Genomic DNA, 24,744 nt, shown 5'->3' with positions numbered 1-24,744 from the left:
GCCTCAATGAAAAACCTTTGGTTGCATAGTGTAAAGAGTGTAAAGGCTAGCAAACAGTACCCTGCAGATAGGGCTGGCGATATATATCGAGATTTTAATATATATTGATATATTTTCAAACGCGATATGGTACGAGACAATATCGTTTATATCGATATAGCTTTTTTTTTTTTGTAATGATTTTGATATAGCTTATTTTGTGACAAATTGACTTGAATGTTTTATTTGAGATTTGCACAAATGTTTTGTTATTTGCACAACTGTCAACCTCAGTGGAAAAGTCTGCCAGTTACTGTCTACATTGTATTAATTGCACAGTGTATTTTAAATTTAATTGTTATGCAGGAAAGGGATATTTGTTTTATTTTATTTAAGAAGCATTTTTATTCTATATATGCAGGAAGTTTATTTTTATTTCATTTGTTTTATACATTTTGATATTGTGCAGACCTCTGTTAATAAAGGAACCTGTGTGACATTTGGCACGAGGCTTTGTATTAAAACTGACTGTTTTTTTAAGGGTTTGCCTCAGAAAAAAATTATGCTAACAGAGATGCTAACAGAGATGCTATGCTATAATGCTTTGGGGGAAACCCCAATTATGTCACAGAAAAAATATCGATATATATCGAGTATCGCCATTCAGCTAGAAAATATCGAGATACGACTTTTGGTCCATATCGCCCAGCCCTACCTGCAGAAGACTGCATCTGTAGTCGACCCGCATTTTGAGTACCCATAACAATCAATTATTAGGGCCCGAGAACTGACAGCAGCACTTTTAATTTTAATGTTGGAGTTGAACCTTATGTTATACAAATATTTACAAATATCTTGGCTTCACCCTGGATGAACACTTACAGTTCAAAGAAGGTATTAATATCCTTGCTGATATGGCAGGCAGAGCGTTAGGTTCCATTGTACCGGTAAGTAAAATGAAGAATTGTAAACATCTTAGTTATACTACCTTTTCAAAGCTTTATGGGGCCTGTGTTTCTCCAATTCTTTTGTATGCAGCGGGGGTATGGGGGGGAAAGAGTTATCCAGAGTGAATGCTATTCAAAATCGGGCTATTCGATGTTTTTTAGGCGTGCACAAATTTACTCCTGTGCTGGCTTTTCAAGGTGATAAGGGTTGGGAGCCGTGTTTAATCAAGCAGAAGGGGGAAATGCTTAGACTCTGGAATCGTCTGTCTTCTATGCCAGAGGCTAGAATAGCCAAAAAAGTTTTTAATTGGGATAAAACACATAACTATCCTTGGTGTCAGGGAATAAATGCTATTTTTAATTAAATTGATCTACAACATATTTTTATAAATGGTCAGCGGTGAAATATTCAGTATGTGAAGCGTATGTTATTCTTTGAGTATAAAGAAAAATGGGCCAATGACATCCGGCATAAACCGAAACTTAGAACTTACCGGTTGATGAAGAATATTTATTGTCCTGAACCGTATGCGACTTTACCCCTGGATAGATCAAAAAGATCATTATGTGCTCAATTGCAAACTGGGATTCTCCCTCTGGCCATATAAACAGGTATAACTCTGTTCCTGAAGAGGAAAGACTATGTAGTGTTTGTGATTTAAATGTTGTGGAGGATGAACTTCATTTTTTGTTTTATTGTCCATTATATGATGAAACCAGGCAGCTTTTATTACAGAAAATGCAAGATTTGAAACCTGAGTTGTTTTGGACTGAGGATGATGCTAAGTTGGAATGGTTTTTCAGAGAGGAGGTTTTCTCTATAGCTACCTTTATAAAGAGAGCCTGGAAACAGAGAAAGGACTAATTAATGGAAACTGAGAAAGGATCTGTAATTTGATCTGTAATGTATAAGTGGAATTTATAATTTTGTGTTTGTACGCAGCTGATGTTTGTTTGCTGGCATAGGGTATCTGTGTCTTGTAAGCCCTTATAGGCTGGGCACCTTAGAGGTGTATGACACATTAATAAATAACAATTCATTCATTCAGTCAATTCAGACAGTGCGAAGGCCCTATTGTATCTGTAGGAGATGGGTTTTTTTTATTCTGGTTTTCCTCATTTTTATTTTTCTTCAGATGAAATGAGAGCCTTTTTTGCCCCCCTAAACGTGCCCCAAAAGTCACCAAATTTTGCACGCAAGCCAGGCCTGGCAAAAAATTTGATATTTAATAGTTTGCATTAATGGGCGTGGCCTATTGGCTCAACAGCGCCCCCTAGAAAACTTTGTGCCTCAAGCCCCACAATACGGTTTGATGTACCGGTACATGCACGAAAATCGGTAAACACCTGTATCATGTCGCAACTTAAAGAAAAGTCTCCTGAACAGGAAGTCGGTCATTTTCAATTAATCGTGTAATTTTGGCGCAATTTATGCCATTTCTTCGGCTGCTTCTTCGCCCGAACCGTAACGTGCACCCAGGTGTGTTATACATCAAAATGTGCGTCTCCATCCTGCGACGATGGGCATTACTTTTCTCAGTCAAAAGCGTTACCGTGGCGACGATAGACGCCAAAAAGCGCGCCCCTTCATCTGATTGGTCCATATTTGATAGTTCCTCCTTTCTGCAATAACTTTTGAATGGTTTGATATAAAGAGTCATGGGTGGTGTCATCGGAGTCGGTTTTGAGTCCTTGAACTTCATTGGCCTGAATTAGCTTGCAGCTTTAATTGTAAATGCATCCCTTCATCTTCCTTTATAAATTTAACGTGTCACATGGTAAGGAATCCTTCAGACTGATGAATACATGAGACTAAGAACTGAAGTAGTTTTGAGTGGAAAGGGACGCTTGACATTGAATTAAGCATCGGCATAACCTTCCTGATAAAGTGCTCAGTGGGGGTGTATGATGCAGGAATTAGAAGGACATTGAAATATCACATTGAACAGTCAGAAATCCTACGACCCATTAAAAGCAACAAAAGATAAGATACTGATGGTGAGTTTACCGCAAAATGTGGGTGAGAAGAATCATCTGCAGGACGAGAAAGGGGTATGCAAAGCTCTCCCTCAGCGGCGGAGTCCACATCACACGAGTGCTCTGATTACAGCAAACAAAAAGAAAAATATTCAACCGAGTGGGTGGAAAAAACATCAGTTAATGTTTCTGCACAGGAAAAACACCTACATCACACCTTTGCAGCTTGCAAATAAATGAAAATGTCTTATCTGTTGTACACAACTGCAAACATTGAAGTTCCTGGTATTTTACAAACAGGTTGTTAAGAAGGAAGCTGGAGAGAAGGTAGCTACTAAGACTTGACTTTAACAGCCAAATCCAACTTTAAACTGCTTTCAAATCCTTACTGATGATTCCCTTCCCTTTTTAATTTAAGTTCCAAACCTGAAAAGATTACACGAAATTGAAAACCGTTCCCGATACATTTATAAGGATACTGCACTCACCTCGCCATGATTGAAGAAAAAACAGACTGCGGTAACGATTCCACCCAGCCGACTCCCACTAGTGAGAAAAAGGTGCGGGAAAGATGTGACGAAGCGCGATAAGAAAGACAGAGAGAAGAGGATCGACAGAAGTCAAATACTACTGGACAATTTGAATCCCTGAACCAAGAGACAGAAGACAAATAGTTCTTGCCTGACACCTCACCGACTACGTTTACATGGGCCAGAGTACTCCCATTTCAATCAATCGTTACACATAAACATCTTAATCAGAGTAATTTGATTTTTTTTTTGCATTTTGTATCAGTATATTCCACAACTCTTCCACCCCGGTCTTTACTTCTACCGCTGAGTAGGGATGGGCGATATTTTACCGTTCACGATATACCGTCAAAAAAATTCCCCACGGTAAGAATTTGTCATCTCGCGGTAAAAACGATAAATTCCCGTTGATGATGTTTTTGTGTAAAGCTGATTTATGGTTCTGCGTTAAATCCACGCACTACGTACGTGTGCGTGAAGGAAGGAAGGAAGGCAGGAAGGAAGGAAGGAAGAGCCAGAAAGAAAGAAAGAAAGAAATATATGAGCAAGAAAGAAAAAGAAAGAAAGAAATTAACCTAAAAAGAAAGAAAGAAAAGAAAGAAAGAAATGAGCCTAAAAAGAAAGAAAGAAAGAAAGAAAGGGAATAAAAAAAGAAATGAGCCTAGAAAGAAAGAAAGAAAGAACGAAGGGAATAAAAAGAAATGAGCCTAAAAAGAAGGAAAGAAAGAAAGAAAGAAAGAAAGAAAGAAAGAAAGAAAGAAAGAAATGAGCCTAAAAAGAAAGAAAGAAAGAAAGAAATGAGCCTAAAAAGAAAGAAAGAAAGAAAGAAGGGAATAAAAAAAGAAATGAGCCTAGAAATAAATAAATAAAGAAAGAAAGAAAGAAAGAAAGAAAGAAAGAAAGGAATAAAAAAGAAATGAGCCTAGAAAGAAAGAAAGAAAGAAAGAACGAAGGGAATAAAAAAGAAATGAGCCTAAAAAGAAAGAAAGAAAGAAAGAAAGAAATGAGCCTAAAAAGAAAGAAAGAAAGAAAGAAAGAAAGAAAGAAAGAAAGAAAGAAAGAAAGAAAGAAAGAAAGAAAGAAAGAAAGAAAGAAAGAAAGAAAGAAAGAAAGAAAGAAAGAAAGAAAGAAAGAAAGAAAGAAAGAAAGAAAGAAAGAAAGAAAGAAAGATAAATTCCCGTTGATGGCGTTTTTGTATTGGTATTTTTTTTATCGTTATGGGGTTAAATGCCAGAAATTATCGTGATAAATGTTTTAGTCCATACCGCCCATCCCTACCGCTGAGTAAAGAAAGGTTGCAGAAGGACAGTACAGCGACGTGCTGCTGTAAAAAGTGTATGCCGGCATCTCCTAAAAAGTAGAACATTGAACATAAGACGCAGTATAATTACACTGGGGAACTCTTCGTTTCAGTTATTTAGTTTTCTGAGAGATTAAGGTCAATAACCAGATTACTGTGGTCCATGTAAACAGTGATGAGATGGACTTGTACACAGGAAAAAACAAGCTCCTCTCTCATGGCAGGGGACACTTACCTGAGGTACGCACCATAGATGAAGAACAGACTCATCATGGCACCGTTCAGCAGGAACACGCAGGTCACATAGAAATACGCCGGGTCACCCATCCCTGACAAGCACCACACACAAAAGAGACAAACAAAACCAGTATTGAGAGTTTATCCACATTAGGATGAACTGATGTAGAACTGTATCAGCTATTTTAATAACCTTTATGACTTTGACAAGGAAAACATAAATTACATTTCACTTTAGTGCAATAAAATATGATAAAATATGATAATTCATGTGAAAAGTGAGGCTTTTAAAGTGCTGAAAGTGAGTGGGGAATCTGGCGGATATTACAGAGAAGAAACGTTCATGTTTGCAGGACTACTGTGCTCTCACAGCTCATTTTGCACAGTTACAGCATGTTTAGCTGAGTGAGGATGGAAGGCGCGGGTCTCCTTCAAGCAGCACTGCTTGCATTTTGAGTGCGGTATAATTTGGGATGCTTCAGCTTGAGAAAGCTAGGTCATGGCAAAACTAGTCCATGAAGGCGGTGGCATATCTGCAGAGCTTTGCTACTTCGCACTAAAGCCCCGCTGTAGATTCTGTTCAAAGGTTTTACTTTCAACTCTGTTAAACCATTGGAAATTTAAAAAAATAAGGAATCACACATTATGGCTCTTTTAGTTCACTTTTGTTTCTGTATCGTGCATTGTTGCATGACGCCGAAAATAATTACTTTAAGCAGGCAGGCCAAGTTATTAACAGATAGACCTTTGTTTTGCTCTTCAAACCTGGTCTTTTTTTTGCCTCAATTCGATAAAATCTCCCCACTCTCTACCGTGTTATTCTAAATCACAGAAAATAATGCCCTGGTTGAGTGTTGCAAAAACTGAAAGACGGCTTGCATCATGTTTATGTAAACACTGTGAGCACTGTGACAGCCTGCGTACAATGACCCTGCGATGTCGACACTACTGAGACTGACGGAAACAGCATGCAGCTCCACAAAAATGACTGACACCAGTTTTTGCCCGTTATACCGAGCAGATTGATCCTTTATGAAATGTAGACCAAATAAAAAATATGTTTGTCTGCAATAGGTTTAAAGCTTTTTTAATCACCACAGGGTTGCTAGGACAGCCTTTATGTTCATTACTTTGTGTGATGACACTATAAGCTGTTTCTCAATCTCACCTCACTGACTGGAAGACTGAATTTATGCCCATTAAATAGGATTATACAGCCAAAATCTTTGCTTGAAGCAATGTTCAATGTTACCGCTTTATAACACATATTACACAGTCTAGCAAGTAAAAAAAAAAAAAAGTCCTTTGGTACATTTTCCCCACTTGTCCGATAAAATCTTCTTGGTCCATTTTCTCTGTACACTAATGAGCCAAAACAACAAAACATGGTTTGCAGTTGGGCTGCCAAAACAAGCGTGACTGCAAAGACATGAATGGATCTCTTAACAGTATTAAATAAGATGCTGGTTGAGAATATTTTGCTTCCTTTGATTTGTTCTGTTCGTTACTGATCTATTATTATTATTTCCTTTATTTAACCAGGCAAGCAAATTAAGAACAAATTTCTTATTTCTTATATCTAACTGATATCCACTGCTAATTTTCCTGTACATTAAACCCTATTTTGTAACTAATGCAATTTTTTAAGGTTTGCATGCATCACAAATTCAGACAGAGGAGGATAAGCACATCACTAACCAAAAATGCAAAAGTATTATCAGTTATGCTGCAACAGAAGAAAAGCACTTAGAAAAGGTCTACTGGCATTAGTCACCCACTAATTTTGATGATGCAATCAGTAAAGTCAATTTTTTTAACGATACATATGTAAAATGTTATGTTTTCATTAAGCAAATAGAGCCTATATGACCCTCCTGTTTACTTTGACATGCCAGCAAGTGAGGGATGAAGCCCACCGACTTCTTCAGCATGTTGTATTTATTAAACCTAAAGCAGCATCTCAAAATGATCAGTTTCAATTTAACTTGAATATTTCCTTACTTTTATTTAGCATTGTCCAGCTTTTGCCATACCTTATCATCATTTCCCATCCTAACTATTGGCAAAAATAAGCTAAAGTAAGTCTGGATTTTCATTCAAATCCCATCTTGCAACTATTGTGCATCACATCACGAGACGATGATAAAACCAGCTCAGAGAGCTGGAGCAAGTAAGAGATCGAGAATGATTGAGGAGACAATGTCAGCCCGAGTAAGAGACCAAACAAAGAGAAAAACCTTGAAACGCATTATAAAAGTAAAAGCTGCTCAGTTAAAACCTTAAATGCTTTTGGCCTCAAACACCAGTGGCCCCAATATTACTCAAATACCTTGTTACACACAAACAGGAGGAAAGAATCACGCACCCAACTGGAGTTTATGACTGAAGTGTGCACGTCATTCAGAGCATAAGACAGAATATATGACAAAATAGTTGTGATTTTTTTGTTGATTATATATTTTTTTCTGATCACTGACACCCAAACTTTAAATCACAATTAAAGCTCGATCCGTTGCACAGTCCAAGGACATAATGTCTTTCTATATTATCAACTATCGTCATTAATAAGAGACCAGTTCGATGTGTAACTTGATCACGTCATTGCACTAAACTGCCCGTTCAGTGTGTCTGTGATGTGCAGATATGTGGGTGAAAAAATAAAAAAAGGTGAATATTAAATTAGGTTGTTGGCTGTTCAGGGCCTGGTCTCCATGGCAACAGACCTTCACAGCTGTCCACGGGAGACAGTCCCTCCCCTCGGTTTATGGACCAGCACATCTTTGTGGGAATTCCAAAGAATCCCATTACACCTGTGTACATGCGGTACCAGCTGGCCAGGACCACCTGAGGAGAAGACAAACACATCTCAAATAGCCTCTCTGGTCCACTGTCTCTCAACTGCAGATAAAAAAGACCTGGCGTTCTATTTAATTGGGTTAAAGTCATCCTTATTTCGCAGACTCATTTGTACACGAATGCATGATCTTATTTGACTGTTTTTGTTATTTTCTAATCATTTGTACCACAAGTATACATGTGAAATTAAAAATGCTGCGGGCAGAGAGAGCGACAATGATGAGGCCCTGACAACAGAAGAGACAGTAAAAAATGAGGCAAGACATGCTGGTACTCTGATCAAAAGCTCAAATATTCCCAAAGCTTATTCCAATAAGTACTCTGTAAATTGTCTGTTTTGCTGCGAAAGACTGCTGTTGGTTTTTCAGTAAAAATGTGTTGATCTAACCTGTTATTAGAAATTCAGCATTTATCTTGGTTGCCTTGAATAGTGGATGCTCCTGGATGAGTCACTGCATAAAACGTGACTGCACCCCAATGTGATTAGTTCAATATGTTCTGTAATGACTAAAATTCAGACGCTTTTGCTGCAAATAGAAACAAAAAAAACAAAACAATATGAAGGCATCCAGATGCCTGCACATCCAACCATGCAATCACTATAATGAATACTAATTTGAATTTTTCCTGCAATGCTGAAAAGTAGTGATGAACCGAAATGAAAATTTGTGGCCGAAACCGAAAATAATAATAAACACTTGGCCAAATACCGAATAATACCGAACAATGGTTCTTCGCAGTTTTTCATTTATTTTGCCAATTTTTTCACCATTGCATAAATCAAATAAATGTGCAGTGAAATACCCGCCAGTCACAATTTGTCTTACTGTACTTATTGTATTTTTTCCTCATAATCGTTTTTCATTTTCTCCCGTTCAAATCAAGTTAATCGGGTCGTGGTGGGGTGGGGCTGATCTCCGCGATTTGAAGACTTGTATAATGATTGTAAAAATCTGGGTTATTTTCTTGGAGGATCTTGTCAAACATAGACAGTGAGGGTTCACGCACCACATCAGTAGTACGGGCCCTTTTCTCTGTGCTCTCTCCTCTTTCTCCTGCGCTGTGCGTCCCGCGACCGTCTCCATCACCAAGCGGCTTTCCCAAATCCAAATCAGTCTGGATCATTTCTTGTGTCCTCTGCTTTTTCCCCACATCCAAGTAATGATCTGACATGCTGACATGTTTGCTGCGTTTAACACCGCTCGCCCCTCACTCCACGCAGTTCGCTGTTTAATTGCGTCAACACACGCCGTTATTAATTGTTCGTTTTTTCCCCCACTTATTCCACCGAACACCGAAAGTGTATTTTTGCCATTTTCGGCCGAACAATTTCGGTTACCAAACATTCGGTGCATCACTACTGAAAAGTAAAAAGTCATGAGCACATTACAGAAGGAATCTCACTCTTTCAGATGTGATATGAAAGATCAGAAACTGATAGATGAGGTGTGTCTAGAAGTGAGATCTAATCCATTTCCTAAAACGCTCAAAACTCTCGGATGATTTCAGTCTAAGTGAGAGTGAGTGAGTGAAATGTGCACTGATATGATATATGAGCAGTGCGGCACTCAAAAGAATTTGAAAAGCATGCCAAAAACTTTAAAAATCACCTCTGGGTAGAGGTTGAACCTCTTCAGTGTGTTAATAACCAAGGGATACTCTGTCAGTCGATCGTTCATGATCATGTGGAGGCCGTCCAGGAAAGAAGGAGCCTCAATAATGGTTTTGTAGTAAGAATAGTAGAGACCCTGGAATGACAAAAGAAAGTTAAATAAAGAAGATTTAAAGGGGAGAGGTTGACTGTCAAAAGTCAAAAGAAACAAGGAACATAAGACCAGTAGAAATATGCAGACAGAAACAGGTGCAGATGGAAAGCAAATATGACTTTTAAATATAAAGCACAACTCAAGAAATGTGTTGGAAAGGCTCAGCAGATGGCAGTGGCTCGTAGTCCGTTTGCCAGCACACAGCAGGGGTGAGACTAAATGCTTAAGTTCTCACCTTTACTGTCATCACTAATATCAGCAGCTTTTACAAAGACACAGTGATAGTACACACTGCTTGAATCAATTGATCATGTACAGGACTGTCTCAGAAAATTAGAATATTGTGATAAAGTTCTTTATTTTCTGTAATGCAATAAAAAAAAACAAAATGTCATACATTCTGGATTAATTACAAATCAACTGAAATATTGCAAGCTTTATTATGGCTTACAGTTTAAGATTAAGATTCCCAGAATATTCTAATTTTTTTAGATAGGATATTTGAGTTTTCTTAAGCTGTAAACCATGATCAGCAATATTAAAATAATAAAAGGCTTGCATAATTTCAGTTGATTTGTAATGATTTCAGAATGTATGACATTTTTGTTTTTGTAATTGCATTACAGAAAATCACAATATTCTAATTTTCGGAGACAGTCCTGTATGTCAAAATAACGAAAACATACCATCATCATTTCCACAAATCAGTCCACTCCCCCTTTTAAACCTTTTAAAACCCCAAATACTTCAAAGCTGATATATTTCATGCACAAATAATTTTGTGGACTGATGATGACAGGCCCTTAAGCAATCATTTACTCACTCTTAAAATATTTCAGGCCCTTCAGATGTTGAGATTGCTTATTAACTCATGCAGCTATCACACAGATATCTAATCTGCACCAAGTTAATTCTGCAGCAGGAGAGAAACAACTTGAAACACACACACACACAGCCAGAACAGCAACAAAAAAAAAGGGAAATTATATTCAGTTAGAGGAGAATCATCAATGTCCCGCAGCAGATGGTAATGTCTCCACAGAGCATCATGGAGACAGTCTAAAGTCCCTTTTCCTGGCAGACTAATATGTTTTTATTACACACATGTGTCCTATGGGTAGAGTACAGGGTAGTAATGGGAGGCGGGTCAAGTTTGATTCACCGCTGAGATACCTCAGAGATAGTAACAGATGTTTTCTAAAAGCCAAACTGGTGTGCAAGTGCAAGAACGAGCCGGCATGGAAGAAAACACCGCTCTTAATAGCTACACTTGTTATCAGTGACATGAAGAAACAGAGGAAAAAAGATCTTCCCAAGGTTTGCCTAGAGTTATTTTTCTTTTCTAATTAAACTCCCTTTACTCTCACTGCCCAAGCATTATTGCACGATTATAAAGCTTTCGGAATACATGCAGCTTAATGTCCAGCTATGACTGTAAATAAACTCAAAACAACACAAATACTATATCTGAAAATATATGCACAATATATGCACAAATGTGCAATTATTTTGATGATTTAGTTGTCATAGTTTAGGACAAGTGGTTACCAATCACTGGAATCACAAGTTGGTAAAAATAAAGGAGATGATTTCACACTGTCTAATATTCTCAATACTTATTATTAAAGCAGTAAAATAAATCTGTTAATAAGTGCTGCCATTTACAGGATCATTATTCTCCAATGAAACCCAGCTTATATTGATAATAATCTTTCTAGGAATACATCAGTCTCATATTGTATATTGAGCTTGATATTGTCTAAACATCAGATATTAGATCAAGATATCGGTTATCGGGTAAAGGGAAAAATCCAGATGCCAGTCTTTTAGCAGTTGTGCACGCAGCGTGTGCAAACCCTTTAGAATCAGATCGTTTACTGCATTAATTAACCATAAAATATGATCTGATCTTCAACAAAGTCATAATAATAGAGAGCCTTAATGTGAAAAGGCTGATAATTGTAATTACCGGTACTTATTTCTTTATTAAATACAACCATAAAAATTCTCAGTGCTGCTGGAAAAAGTAAACAAGCCTATAAACAAATATAAGTTCCTGCAGAAAAACTAAATTCAAAGGGGTTCACCTAGCTCTTCTTACTACTTGTGTTTTAATAATAAAAAAAACATTCAGTATATTTATACCTGTGTGATAACGTGTTACATTTTGGTCCCATTATTGGGCCCCGGGAGATCCAATCACAAGTGGCCGAAGTTAAGTTAAAGTGATTACATCTTGCAATAAAAGTGTACATAAATGTGTCATGACTGATCAATCTGACCCTGCCGCTTTATATGCAAATAAACACACACGCCACTTCCACTTGCAAACACCAAATCCCTTTTTACCGTCAAACACCCGAGCAAGCAATCCAATATAACTAAGTGTAAATTGCAAGAAAGAAGAAAAATGCAGGATTAAACAAGAGGAAGAAGCCTAAGATACTTTTTAAAAGAAGATCTGACTGAAGTCTTTGTTTCACAAATTGAAAAAACAACAACTCATGTTTAAGTCAAGCCTGGTTCTTCCTGTGTCTTTCACCCATCAGTGGGATCGGCTTGGTTCAGGTATCAGCCGATATGCAAAGCCTCGGTACTGGTGAATAGGGTATCAAAAAATAGGACAGATGCATCCCTAATTCTGTCTCAATTTCTCAAATATGCTTCAGTATATCAACTGCTGAAAGTCTGACATTAGGAATGAGCAGTGGTGGACAGTAACGGAGTAAATTTACTTGAGTACTGTACTTAAGTACATATCCAGAGGATTTGTACTTTACTTGAGTATTAGATTCCTTTGGTACTTATTACTCTTACTTGAATACATTTCCAAGACAAATATTTTTACTTTTACTCGAGTAAATTTCTAGGAAGGCTGAAAAGTACTCGTTACTTTCAGGTCTGCTCTTTTTTCTTCTTCCCTAAAATCCTATTGGACACAAGCTGTTTTGGTCAAAGGAGGAGACCTATCACAGTGCACGCTCTCCACTGGGATGTACGTAAAGCGGAAATACGTCAAGCCTCCTCAAAACGATACCGCCAAAGTAGCCTGCGTTTGTCCAGACTTAGTTGGATGGTGCAGGTTCATTTGGTTTCAGTTCATGATCTGCATCTGCATCATCTGCTGTCCTCTTATGATCCCATTCATTTGATTTGTTTTTGGTGTTTCTGCAGGTTTCATATAACATTGTGGTTCTAAAAGCAGCACATCAGTGCAGCTGGTTTCAAAGAGTTAATTCTCAGAAACAAGAGTTAAAAGATCCTTAAATTAATTTAGAAAAAATATAGTAATTTACTGATGTGGAAAATAAGAAATTTACTCTTACTCTTACTTTTACTTAAAGTAAATTTAAAAGCATTTACTTTTGGATACTTAAGTACCTTTAAAAGCAAGTACTTTTCTACTCTTACTCGAGTAATATTTTGACTGAGCTACTTTTACTTGTAACGGAGTAAATTTTGACCAGTAGTATTTGTACTCTTACTCAAGTACTGGGGTCGAGTACTCTGTCCACCTCTGGGAATGAGCATCATCAGCCTTTTTTTTTTTTTTAAGTTGCATGTGCATCCCTGATGAAAATAAAAAATATTATTTACCATTTCCTTCTCCAGATTATACAGATGTGAAAAGTGCCTGTCATTCTCAAAGAGTTGTGACAGGTGATGCCTAGTTGCAGAAGGAGTAAGGACTAAACAAGGGGAAGAAGCCTTGGCCACTTGGGATTGGATATCCTAAGACATTTTTTAAAAGCAGATCTTTGTTTCACAAAGTGAAAAAACAACAACTCATGTTTAAGTCAAGCCTGGTTCCTCCTGCGTCTTCCAGCCATCAGTGGGATCGGCTTGATTCAGGTATCAGCCGATATGCAAAACCTGATTACTGGTGTCGGAAAAGGGTATAAAAAAAATAGGGCAGGTGCATCCCTAATTAACTAAAGTATATTAACTGCTGAGTGTCTGACATTAGCAGTGAGCATCATCAGCCTTTAAAAAAAAGTTGCATGTGCATCCCTGATGAAAATAAAAAAGTATTATTTACCATTTCTGTTACCATTTTTGTTTGAAAAGCCATTTCCTTCTAGGAGAGGTGCATCCCTACATCTGTCTCAATTTCTGGTGGACAGTAACGGAGTAAATTTACTCGAGTACTGTACTTAAGTACATATCCAGAGGATTTGTACTTTACTTGAGTATTAGATTCCTTTGGTACTTATTACTCTTACTTGAATACATTTCCAAGACAAATATTTTTACTTTTACTCGAGTAAATTTCTAGGAAGGCTGAAAAGTACTCGTTACTTTCAGGTCTGCTCTTTTTTCTTCTTCCCTAAAATCCTATTGGACACAAGCTGTTTTTGTCAAAGGAGGAGACCTATCACAGTGCACGCTCTCCACTGGGATGTACGTAAAGCGGAAATACGTCAAGCCTCCTCAAAACGATACCGCCAAAGTAGCCTGCGTTTGTCAAGACAGAGCCGCAACAAGTCAAGACAGAGCCGCAACAAGTCAAGACAGAGCCGCAACAATGGCTACGCCTGCGTCAGGAGAAGAAAGACAATCCGCTGAGTCGTCTGAGTCTGATAATGAGCCGGACTCGGAGCAGGGACTTTCACAAAATCCTTGGCCGTATCTTAACTCAATGTTTGAGTTCGACTGAGTAAAAAACGGGGGCAAAGTTTTTTGTAAAGCAGTGGTCTTTGAGGGGGATCCAGAGTTAGTTGGATGGTGCAGGTTCATTTGGTTTTAGTTCATGATTGTTAATAAACTCTGCATCATGTGCTGTCCTCTTATGATCCCATTCATTTGATTTGTTTTTGGTGTTTCTGCAGGTTTTATATAACATTGTGGCTCTAAAAGCAGCACATCAGTGCAGCTGGTTTCAAAGAGTTAATTCTCAGAAACAAGAGTTAAAAGATCCTTAAATTAATTTAGAAAAAATATAGTAATTTACTGATGTGGAAAATAAGAAATGTACTCTTACTCTTACTCTTACTTTTACTTAAAGTAAATTTAAAAGCATTTACTTTTGGATACTTAAGTACCTTTAAAAGCAAGTACTTTTCTACTCTTACTCGAGTAATATTTTGACTGAGCTACTTTTACTTGTAACGGAGTAAATTTTGACCAGTAGTATTTGTACTCTTACTCAAGTACTGGGGTCGAGTACTCTGTCCACCTCTGGTTAAATATATCAACTGCTGAGTGTCTGACATAAGGAATGAGCCTTTTAAAAAAAGTTGCATGTGCATCCCTGATGAAAATAAAAAGTATTATTTACCATTTCTGTTCGAAAAGCCATTTCCTTCTCCAGATTAGACAGATGTGAGAAGTGCCTGTCATTCTCAAATAGTTGTGACAGGTGATGCCTGTAGTTGCAGAAGGAGACATGTGTGAAGGAGGATTCTGCAGAGAAAGCATCTCATTGTAAGTGTTGTGCTGGTGCATCTTACCAGTGAAAATATCCAGCCAGACCAGCTGTGGAGAGGAAAACAACAGTTCAATGCAAGGGGTTTACTTCTGTGCATTTAGAGAGTAAATCACAAGTGAACTTTGCCTGAAATCCACGTGTCTGGCTAAGGCTGATTTATGGTCCCGCGTTACACCGACGCAGAGCCTACGGCGTAGGCTCTGCGTCGATGTAACGCGGAACCATAAATCAGCCTTTTAGCCTGGTTAGCTGGTGGCTCAGCTGGGAGCTAACGAGGCTAAAGCCCGGGACTCACCCAGCAGAAACGTGGTTCCCAGCCTCCACGCCGCCGAGGGCGTGAGTCCCAGCCGCTGGCCGTTGGGGTGCGGGCCGTGGCCGGGCTTGCCCTCCCTGCCCGGGCGCCGGGCGCTACTTTTGCCGGGGGGAGAAACAAAGGGGCTCCTGTCGCGGTCGGGCTGGGCTGCCGCGGTCCTGCCGCCCTGCTTGCGCTGTTTGGTCACCATGATGGCCGGGGAGGATGGTCAGCAGCTCCACTGTGGCTCGTAGATCTGGTCCTCGGATCTGAACCTCCAGTACCTGAGTGATGTTTGACTTGTTTCCTCGGAGGAAAGCTGGTCAGTCGGCGCCCCCACGTGGCAGCGTGGCGCCACTGCAACACGCTTACACCTGTAACCATGGCAACACTGGCTCCCGAATTCCTTAAAATATTTAAAGGGAAAGTTCCGTTTTTTTACAACCTGGACCTTATTTCTGGCATTTTTTATGGTCGTATACTCACCCAGAAAAGTTTGGTGTCATTTGGAGTCCTTCGGAAGATATTAGGGGTTTTTTGCGAGCCGCTTCTCCATATAACGGTAGTGAACGGGGCACAGCGGGACACAGACGATGCAGCGTCTAAATAACACATGATTGCCGTGAAACTCTTCATTTCTTTTATGAATTACTAGATCTGCTTCCAGGACCTGTTGTCTACATCCGGGGCTGTGTGTGTAACAAATAAATCAGTTTGTAAAGACCTCTGACCTGCATGACGTCATGCGCGTATCGCAGACAGGTACAGCTAGACTTTGCTATCGTATACTCTGGCTCAAAACGGTAAGGACGTCCATCATATTCAAAGTCGTCGTCCACAACCTCAGAATTTGACAAATATTCAGACATGTTTCAAATAACTAACAGTAAACTAACAGTAGCGAACTCCAGCTGTACACGGAGCTGTGTCTGGGATGCGCGCACAGAGATGACGTCATGAGGTCAGAGGTCTTGTTTACAAACTGATTTATTTGTTACACACACAGCCCCGGATGAAGACAACAGGTCCTGGAAGACGCGCAGAAGCAGATCTAGTGATTCATAAAAGAAATGAATGAGTTTCTCGCACAAAACTCCTAATATCTTCCGAAGGACTCCAAATGACACCAAACTTTTCTGGGTGAGTATACGACCATAAAAAATGCCAAAAATAAGGTCCAGGTTGTAAAAAACTGAACTTTCCCTTTAAGCTGCAAGCAGCGATGAACGGGCCCTCGTTATGGGCAGAAATATGTGCCACTAGAAACTGAATTTGAATAATTTATATTTGCATTTGTATTGTTTAATTTGAATCATTGCATTGAAAAACTGAATCTACATTCAGTTTTCACAATTCAAATTCAGTTCTTGTAATTCAATTTCAATTTTACTGTGCCAGACATCCGGGTCTTCCGAGGAACAGCAATCGAGTGCAGATACAAAGAACTCCTTTTCACATAGCCTACTATAACCTCTATTTTCTTTCAACAATATAAACGACCAATGGGAGCTAGATATTTCGAAACTTATTGGGTTTTCTCCATTCTGTGTAAAAAGTGTAGATTTATATCTTGCCGTTTTATAGAAACATTTCTGCTGAAGAGTGTGTGATGAACTACACCTAACTAGACCCGGATGTCTGGCACAGTAAAATTGAAATTGAATTACAACAACTGAATTTGAATTGTGAGAACTGAATGTAGATTAAGTTTTTCAATGCAATGATTCAAATAAAAAAATATAAATTCAAATTATGTGATTCAGATTCAGTTTTTTAATGCAATTATTCAAGTTGAGCAATTCAAATTCAAATATAAATTATTCTAATTCAGTTTCTAGTGGCACATATTTCTGCCCATACCTTGCACCCTTGTGCACGTTCAGGCGTGCTGCAGTGGAAGCGCTTGTATGACTTGCATGTACATGTCTTCAGGCCTTGACATTTAGCGGATGACACCAGCCACGACTCTCTATGTCAAACCATTCAAAAGTTATGGCAGAAAGTAGGAACTATCAGATATCGACCAATCAGAAGAAGGGGCGGGGCTAATTTGCACCAATTATGTTCAAGGACTCAAAACCGAGTCCGATGACACCACCCACGACTCTCTATGTCAAACCATTCAAAAGTTATAGCAGAAAATAGGAACTATCACATATCGACCAATCAGAAGAAGGAGCAGGGCTAATTCATGCCAATGAAGGTCAAGTACTCAATAACGAGTCCAATGACACCACCCACATGTCTTTATCACAACCCGTTCAAAAGTTATGGCAGAAAGTAGGAACTATCAAATATGGACCAATCAGATGAAGGGGGGGGGGGCAGGCTTTTTGGCGTCTAGCGTCGCCACGGTAACGCTTTTGACTGAGAAAAGTAATTCTCATCGTCGCAGGATGGAGACGCACATTTTGATGTATAACCTACCTGGGTGCACGTTACGGTTCAGGCCATAGCCTATTAACTGCCGAAGGAATGGCATAAATTGCGCCAAAATTACGCGATTAATTCAAAATGTTCAAAATGGCCAACTTCCTGTTCGGTTTCGGCCATGGCGTCAAGAGACTTTTCTTTAAGTTGCAACATGATACAGGTGTGTACCGATTTTGGTGGATGTACGTCAAACCGTATTGTGGGGCTTGAGGCACAACGTTTTTTCTGTCTGAACCAATCAGATGAAGGGTCGGCGCGCGTTTTGGCGTCTAGCGTCGCCACGGTAACGCTTTTGAAAGAGAAAAGTAATGCGCGTCGTCGCAGGATGGCAATGCATATTTAGATGTTTAACACACCTGGGTGCACGTTATGGTTCGGGCCGTATTAACGGCCGAAGGAATGGCATAAATTGCGCCAAAATTACACGATTCATTCAAAATGGCCGACTTCCTGTTCGGTTTCGGCCATGGCGCCAAGAGACTTTTGTTTAAGTTGCGACATGATACAGGTGTGTACCGATTTTCGTGCATGTACGTCAAACTGTATTGCGGGGCTTGAGGCACAAAGTTTTCTAGGGGGCGCTGTTGAGCCGTTAGACCACGCCTATTAATGCAAACCATTAGATATCAAATTTTTCGCCAGGCCTGGCTTGCGTGCAAAAATTAGTGACTTTTGGGGCACGTTTAGGGGGAAAAAAGGCCCTCATTTCATCGGAAAAATAAAAACGAGGATAAAAATACAAACAACATCTCCTACAGATACAATAGGGCCTTCGCACTGTAAATGCTCGGGCCCTAATAAAAAATGGGTTAAGTAAATAAATGGCAATGAAGCTTAAATGAACTGCTTCATGGAATAAATAAAGCAGTATTGATTTATTAATCTGCACTATGTACATACATATTTATACATGTATATATATATATATATATACATGTATATATATATATATATATATATATATATATATATATATATATATATATATATATATATATATATATATATATACAATAAAGTTGAATCTAATCTAATCTAAAGGCAAAACACGTTGTCTAAATCAACAATTTGTGCCACAGAGAAATGAACACTAATATGTTGACAAATGTCTTTTTTTTGTTGAAAGGTTGGTCAATTTATTTTATTTTTATTTAACCTTTATTTAACCAGGTAAGTCAGTTGAGAACAGTTTCTCATTTACACTGACGACCTGGGCAAGAGGCAGCACAAACAGTCAAGCACATACAATCACAGTGAGACAAACAATCAAACACGATATATAAAAAACACATTATAAAAAATATGTGTAAAAAGTGGTAGCGCTTGTCCAGAAGAGTTACAAACATGTGCAATGATCACATATTAATGTTATGAGTGTATTTTTGAAGGAGGAGAATGGGATGAGTTTCATCCTCAAAGAGACAGCCAGCTAAAAAAAGAGTTTAATCATTTCCATCATTAAGCAATGACAAAGAAAATGACTTCAAAGACTCATAAATGCCAGAAAAAAAGGAAAATAACTGCAACAGGATGTGAAACAACTGCAGAGAGACATGCAAAATGAATAATTAGAAATCTTGTGAACACTTACATAACATTAGTTACTATGAACAGACCCTGAATGACTCAAGAGTGATGTAAATTGACAACAAATAAGGCAAAATGCACAGAAAACAAAGCAACCACAAAGTGACATAAGCTGAAAAGATCACTGAACTGTCCCTGAGCAGGACACTGAACCCCTTGCTGCCCCATTGCCACAGCTACTAAGGGGTCACTGGCCAGCGGTGCTCCCATGCCTGGATAAATGCTGAAGGTTGTGTCAGGATGGACATCCATGTAAGAGAAAAAACACTTTTGAAGTAGATAAATGGCAATAAAGCTTAAATGAACGGATTCATGGAATAAATAAAGCAGTATTGAAATGCATGCAATTACAAAAACAAAACGCCTCATCTAAATCAACAATTTATGCCAAAGAATGACTACCAAAGTTATTGAGTTTCATCCTCAAAGAGACAGCAAGCTAAAAAAAATTCATATCATTAAGCAATGACAAAGAAAAATGACCAAGACTCAAAAATGCCAGAAAAAAGGAAAATAACTGCAACAGGATGTGAAACAACTGCAGAGAGACGTGCAAAATGAATAATTAGAAATATTGTGAACACTTACATAACATTAGTTACTATGAACAGACCCAGAATGATTCAAGGTTGATCTGAACCTTCAGTACCTGAGTGATGTTTGACTTGTTCCTCGTAGAAAAGCTGGTCAGTCAGCGCCGCCTTGTGGCAGTCTGGCGCCACTGCAACACGCTTCCACGTGTAACCATGGCAACATTGGCTCCCAAATGTCTTTACAAAAATGGGTGATAAAGAAGTAGATAAATGGCAATAAAGCTTAAATGAACCGCTTCATGGAATAAATAAGGCAGTATTGAAACGCAAAAGCAAAAATATGCACTCACAAAAACAAAACGCCTCATCTAAGTTAACAATTTTTGCCACAGAGAAATGAATCAGAATCAGAATCAGAATCAGCTTTATTGGCCAAGTATCAATATGCCAGACAGGGAATTTGATTCCGCTTATTTTGCCCACTTTACCCATTATTTAAATAGTGGCAAACAGTAAATAGACAAATGGCTCTTATTAACATATATAGACCTAATTTAATGGTTATTGAAAGCTGCATTGTTACAGCATATGATTGTGGTTATTATTATTATTATTATTATTATTATTATTATTATTATTATTATTATTATTATTATTATTATTATTATTATTATTATTATTATTATTAGCACAATGATTGATTACTCTTGAGTGATGAGAGTTCATCAGAGCAACAGCTTGGGGGAAGAAACACTAGTATGTTGACAAATTTCTTATTTTGTTGAAAAGTTGGTCAATGACAACCAAAGTTAGTTTAACCATTTCTATCATAAAGCAATGACAAAGAAAATAACTTCCAAGACTCAAAAATGGCAGAAAAAAGGAAAATAACTGCAACAGGATGAGAAACAACCGCAGAGAGACGTGCAAAACGAATAATTAGAAATCTTGTGAACACTTGCATAACATTAGTTACTAAGAACAGACTCTGAATGACTCAAGAGTGGTGTAAAATGACAACAAATAAGGCAAAATGCACAGAAAACAAAACAACCACAAACCACAGTCGCTGCCATCACTGAAGTGTCCCTGAGCAGGACACTGAACCCCTTGCTGCCCCATTGCCACAGCTACTAAGGGGTCACTGGCCAGCGGTGCTCCCATGCCTGGATAAATGCTGAAGGTTGTGTCAGGATGGACATCCATGTAAGAGAAAAACACTTTTGTAAAATCAATAATCAGTTTGTGGAGCATAATAATCCATGGTGGAGATCTTTAAAGGGAAAAGGCCAAAAGAGGCTGTTAGTTGAAGGTTTTTATCCTTAGGTGAAGCATATATTCATTGAAAATATGTTTTATATCCACTCAGCACATTAACTAGTGTTGTGTTAACAACATTCATGTCTCTTTCTGAAAATATATAGAACAAATATTCTGATTCTTATTATTGTTAGTTAGAGACGACGACGACAATGATGATGATGATGATGATGATGATGATAATGATAATGATGATGATGATGATGATGAGGATGATGATGATTGACCGAGCTGCCTCAAAATAAAACTGAATTGGCAGATACTAAAGCTTTACTACTAATGCTTAAATTCCTTATCTCTTAAAATATTTTACCACATATAGGACTGTCTCAGAAAATTTGAATATTGTGATAAAGTTCTTTATTTTCTGTAATGGAATTAAAAAAACAAAAATGTCTTACATTTTGGATTCATTACAAATCAACTGAAATATTGCAAGCCTTTTATTATTTTAATATTGCTGATTATGGCTTACAGTTTAAGAGTAAGATTCCCAGAATATTCTAATTTTTTGAGATAGGATATTTGTTTTCTTAAGCTGTAAGCCATTATTATTATTATAAAATATTTGGCCACAAGTAGCCTGAAATGAAATGGAGATTTGACCCTTCTCAGGAAAGTATGAAGCTTCCCCACATTAGACCAGTAGGTGTCACTAAAAGACCAGAATATATCTGCAGTCTGGACTCAGGTTTCTGGACTTCCTGGTTGGCTGTTTCCAGGTCTTCATTTCTTCTGCAGTTATTTCTTTGTCATAAAAAAAGTAATTTTTCATTTGGATCTTTAATGGTAACATCAGTCAGACTGCTATTGCAAAATCCCTTTGTCATCAAAATTAGTTTTTATATTGATTAGAAAATTGGCTCAGAAGCTATTCTATTTGCCATTTCTGACCACATGGAGTCAAGATATATCTACTGTTACAAAAGAACCACTGACACTACTGTGCTGATGACAAGGGACGCTCTGGTACCGCTTGTAGAACACATTAACTCTCTAGTGATATGCTGCCCACACGTGGTGAGAAATCGTATTGCTACGTAGAGTGGCTTTAAAAAACAAAACAAAACAAAACAGGAGTGTAGTAACTGTGAACGTGATGTATCTGGGCTGAGAGACAGCTGTTGTCTCAGACGAGATGGTGTGGCGTCACAGACAGGAACAACAGCTAAGATGAGCTGATCTCATTTGTTTAGCTTGGACCAAAGAAGAGTGATGGAAGGAAAACTGTCCGACCTCTGGTGGTGACGTACTGACGCCTTCCCTCTAACTCCACAAATAAATCATTCCAGCTCAAGGTGGGTGATGTGGCAGTAGGACTGCACGTGGGTGAGGAAACCAAAGTGGAATGCAAAGTTTTGGGAGGTGCTATTCTGTTTTCAAAGTCTACATGAAAGAATCTGTATCAGAGAGAAACACGGAGGCAACATCTGTGCACAGATCCGAGCAGTCAGGTGTTTCTTAAGACTGCAATACTTTCATGAACCGAGGATCAAGTTAATCTAACTGATATACTTTCGGACTGTGGCGGGAAACTGGAATAAAAAGTAAGGGGAAAAGCGAGCACGCTCCTCTCAGAAAGGCCCCAACTGGGATTTAAACCAGGAACCTTCTAGCTCTGAAGCAACGGTGAAAAACCCTTTAAAATATGTTTCATTCACTAGAGACAATATTATGGGTCATCCCTCTGACTTCACAGAGTTGCGATGGCTTTCAAATGGTTGGTGAAACTCTAACTTGCCATGTAAAAATTATTTATAACATGTAATACACAATAAAATAATATAAGTTGCTGAATTCAACAATTTTGTCGCCATTTAAAAATTCCACTTTCCAGCAGAATCAAGCATCTTTTGTGGAAAAAAAGACACTGTTTATCACCTCATAATACCTCATCATTCATGAGACACCTCATGATATCACAATTATTAAAACTAAAATAAAATAAATAAATAAACACCAGAGAAGATCAAATCTATCCATGTCTCATGCATAGAGACATATTATTCTATTCAGTAGTTTACAGTCTCAAAAAACTAATTTGTCTCGTGTGTCTTTGTAGGATAACAGATCTAAATAAAACAACATACAGATATATGAATTGCAATTAAATACACTCGGGAACAAGTACATTGGTACTTATTTGACTTCACAAGCTCTTCCAGCTGAGCTAAACTGTGTCATTTTTCAGCGTTTTCATGTGATTGTGAAAGTGTTGTTCACATCCTTATTTAAACAGGCGTTCTCTCTGGCCACACACATCTGAAACTCTGCTTATTGTTGTACCACCCTCAGCAGTTGTTGTAGGCGTTTGTGCCCTCGCCGCTCCGTCTGTCCAAAGACGTGGCTGGAAACCGCGAGCACATGTGGACATCACATGGGATAAAAGACGTATCGCTCATCATTGAACCTTGTTTCCAGTCATCAGAAGCAGCAGCCTGCTGCTCTTCTTCACCACCTCAGTGTTATTCTCCAAAAAGCCCTGAAGATTTGAGGTGGCCGGTGTGAGCCAAAGTACAATAACTGAGGCCCAGTGGTCGCCATGGCTGTCAGAAACCCCGAGGTGTTGCTGGATGGGGTGCCGGTGAGGGACGAGCTACTGAAAACTGTTAGCTCAGCTTGCTATTGCACAGAGGGAATTTGTTTTTACTGCAAACACAGAACGGCTAGGTGGGTACTGAGTGACAGAGGTTTTTGGCTGAGTCAGTGTTGTGGATGAAGACTGACAACTCAACAACAACTCTGTCTATCCAAGACACTTGGATTGTTGTGTGTAATGGACCACCTGCTAATTAATGATACCTGGAAAACACAAAAATACATTTTAAAACACACTGCATGATTCTTTACATTACTGCAAATTGCTATCTGTGAGCTGTTTTTGACATTCCTTCTTTAACCTCTTCAAAACGTAAGAACTTCTAACGTGAAGATTGCCTTTAAAGTTCAACTGATTCATTTAATTAGTCTTATTTACTTCTAAAACATAAGAGCAATGTAACAAGTGTAATCATTAAATTATTTTTTTGTGTACAAATTATTATTCGCAAGTCCAATTAACGTTGAAGCCTAAAGATAAGATCATGTGGTTTTCATATTTCCACTACCGTCTCTTTTTTTTTTCTTTCACAGTTCAGAATTTAAAATTTACAATGAATAATACAATAAGGGAAATACATATTTTTTTTGCTTTTTACCTTTAACCTCGTGTTTTTTTCCCTCTGCAAATTCTTAATGTGAGACCCTTTTTAGAAGCATGCTAATGTTTAAACTGAATGAAGTTATTGAGAAAAATGCCAATCTCGTCTCATAGGAAATGTCTAAAATAGCCATAACCTCTTTAAAGGTCCCATATAACTTTTTCAGACTTTCAAAAGTTCAAAATTGCCTATAATCGAGTTTTCAGATCATATTTACAGGACGTAATAACTAATAAACTGTCATGGTTTTGAGTTTATCTCACCGTTTTTGGGTTTGTTCACAGTTTTTGTAGTTAGGTTCCTGTTTTTATTTTGAAATCCCATGTCCTTGTTAAAGTTTTGTCTTGACTTCCCTTGTT

General features: G+C 38.2%; 1 protein-coding gene across 2 annotated transcripts in view; it reads right to left on the bottom strand.

The window, feature by feature from the left end:
* dpy19l1l (dpy-19-like 1, like (H. sapiens)) overlaps positions 1-15,624 on the bottom strand; it is a 34,044-nt gene extending 18,420 nt beyond the window's left edge. The window contains exons 1-8 of one of the 2 annotated variants that reach the window (XM_061718569.1): positions 15,316-15,624; positions 15,043-15,067; positions 14,871-14,958; positions 9,437-9,574; positions 7,694-7,814; positions 4,969-5,062; positions 3,392-3,449; positions 2,935-3,026 (exon numbers count right to left, since the gene is read on the bottom strand). In XM_061718569.1, coding sequence (XP_061574553.1) covers positions 2,935-3,026; positions 3,392-3,449; positions 4,969-5,062; positions 7,694-7,814; positions 9,437-9,574; positions 14,871-14,958; positions 15,043-15,067; positions 15,316-15,523 — 824 coding nt within the window. In that variant the 5' untranslated portion in view covers positions 15,524-15,624. Of the gene's footprint in view, positions 1-2,934; positions 3,027-3,391; positions 3,450-4,968; positions 5,063-7,693; positions 7,815-9,436; positions 9,575-14,870; positions 14,996-15,042; positions 15,068-15,315 lie in introns of both variants that reach the window. The other variant, XM_061718568.1, reaches the window with a different exon arrangement.
* Between the last annotated feature and the right edge of the window lie 9,120 nt (positions 15,625-24,744).

Source organism: Cololabis saira, chromosome 3, assembly GCF_033807715.1.
Source record: "Cololabis saira isolate AMF1-May2022 chromosome 3, fColSai1.1, whole genome shotgun sequence".
NCBI classification, from domain to species: domain Eukaryota; kingdom Metazoa; phylum Chordata; class Actinopteri; order Beloniformes; family Belonidae; genus Cololabis; species Cololabis saira.
Note: the sequence above shows the minus strand (reverse complement) of the source record. Positions and strands in the feature narration are given on the sequence as shown.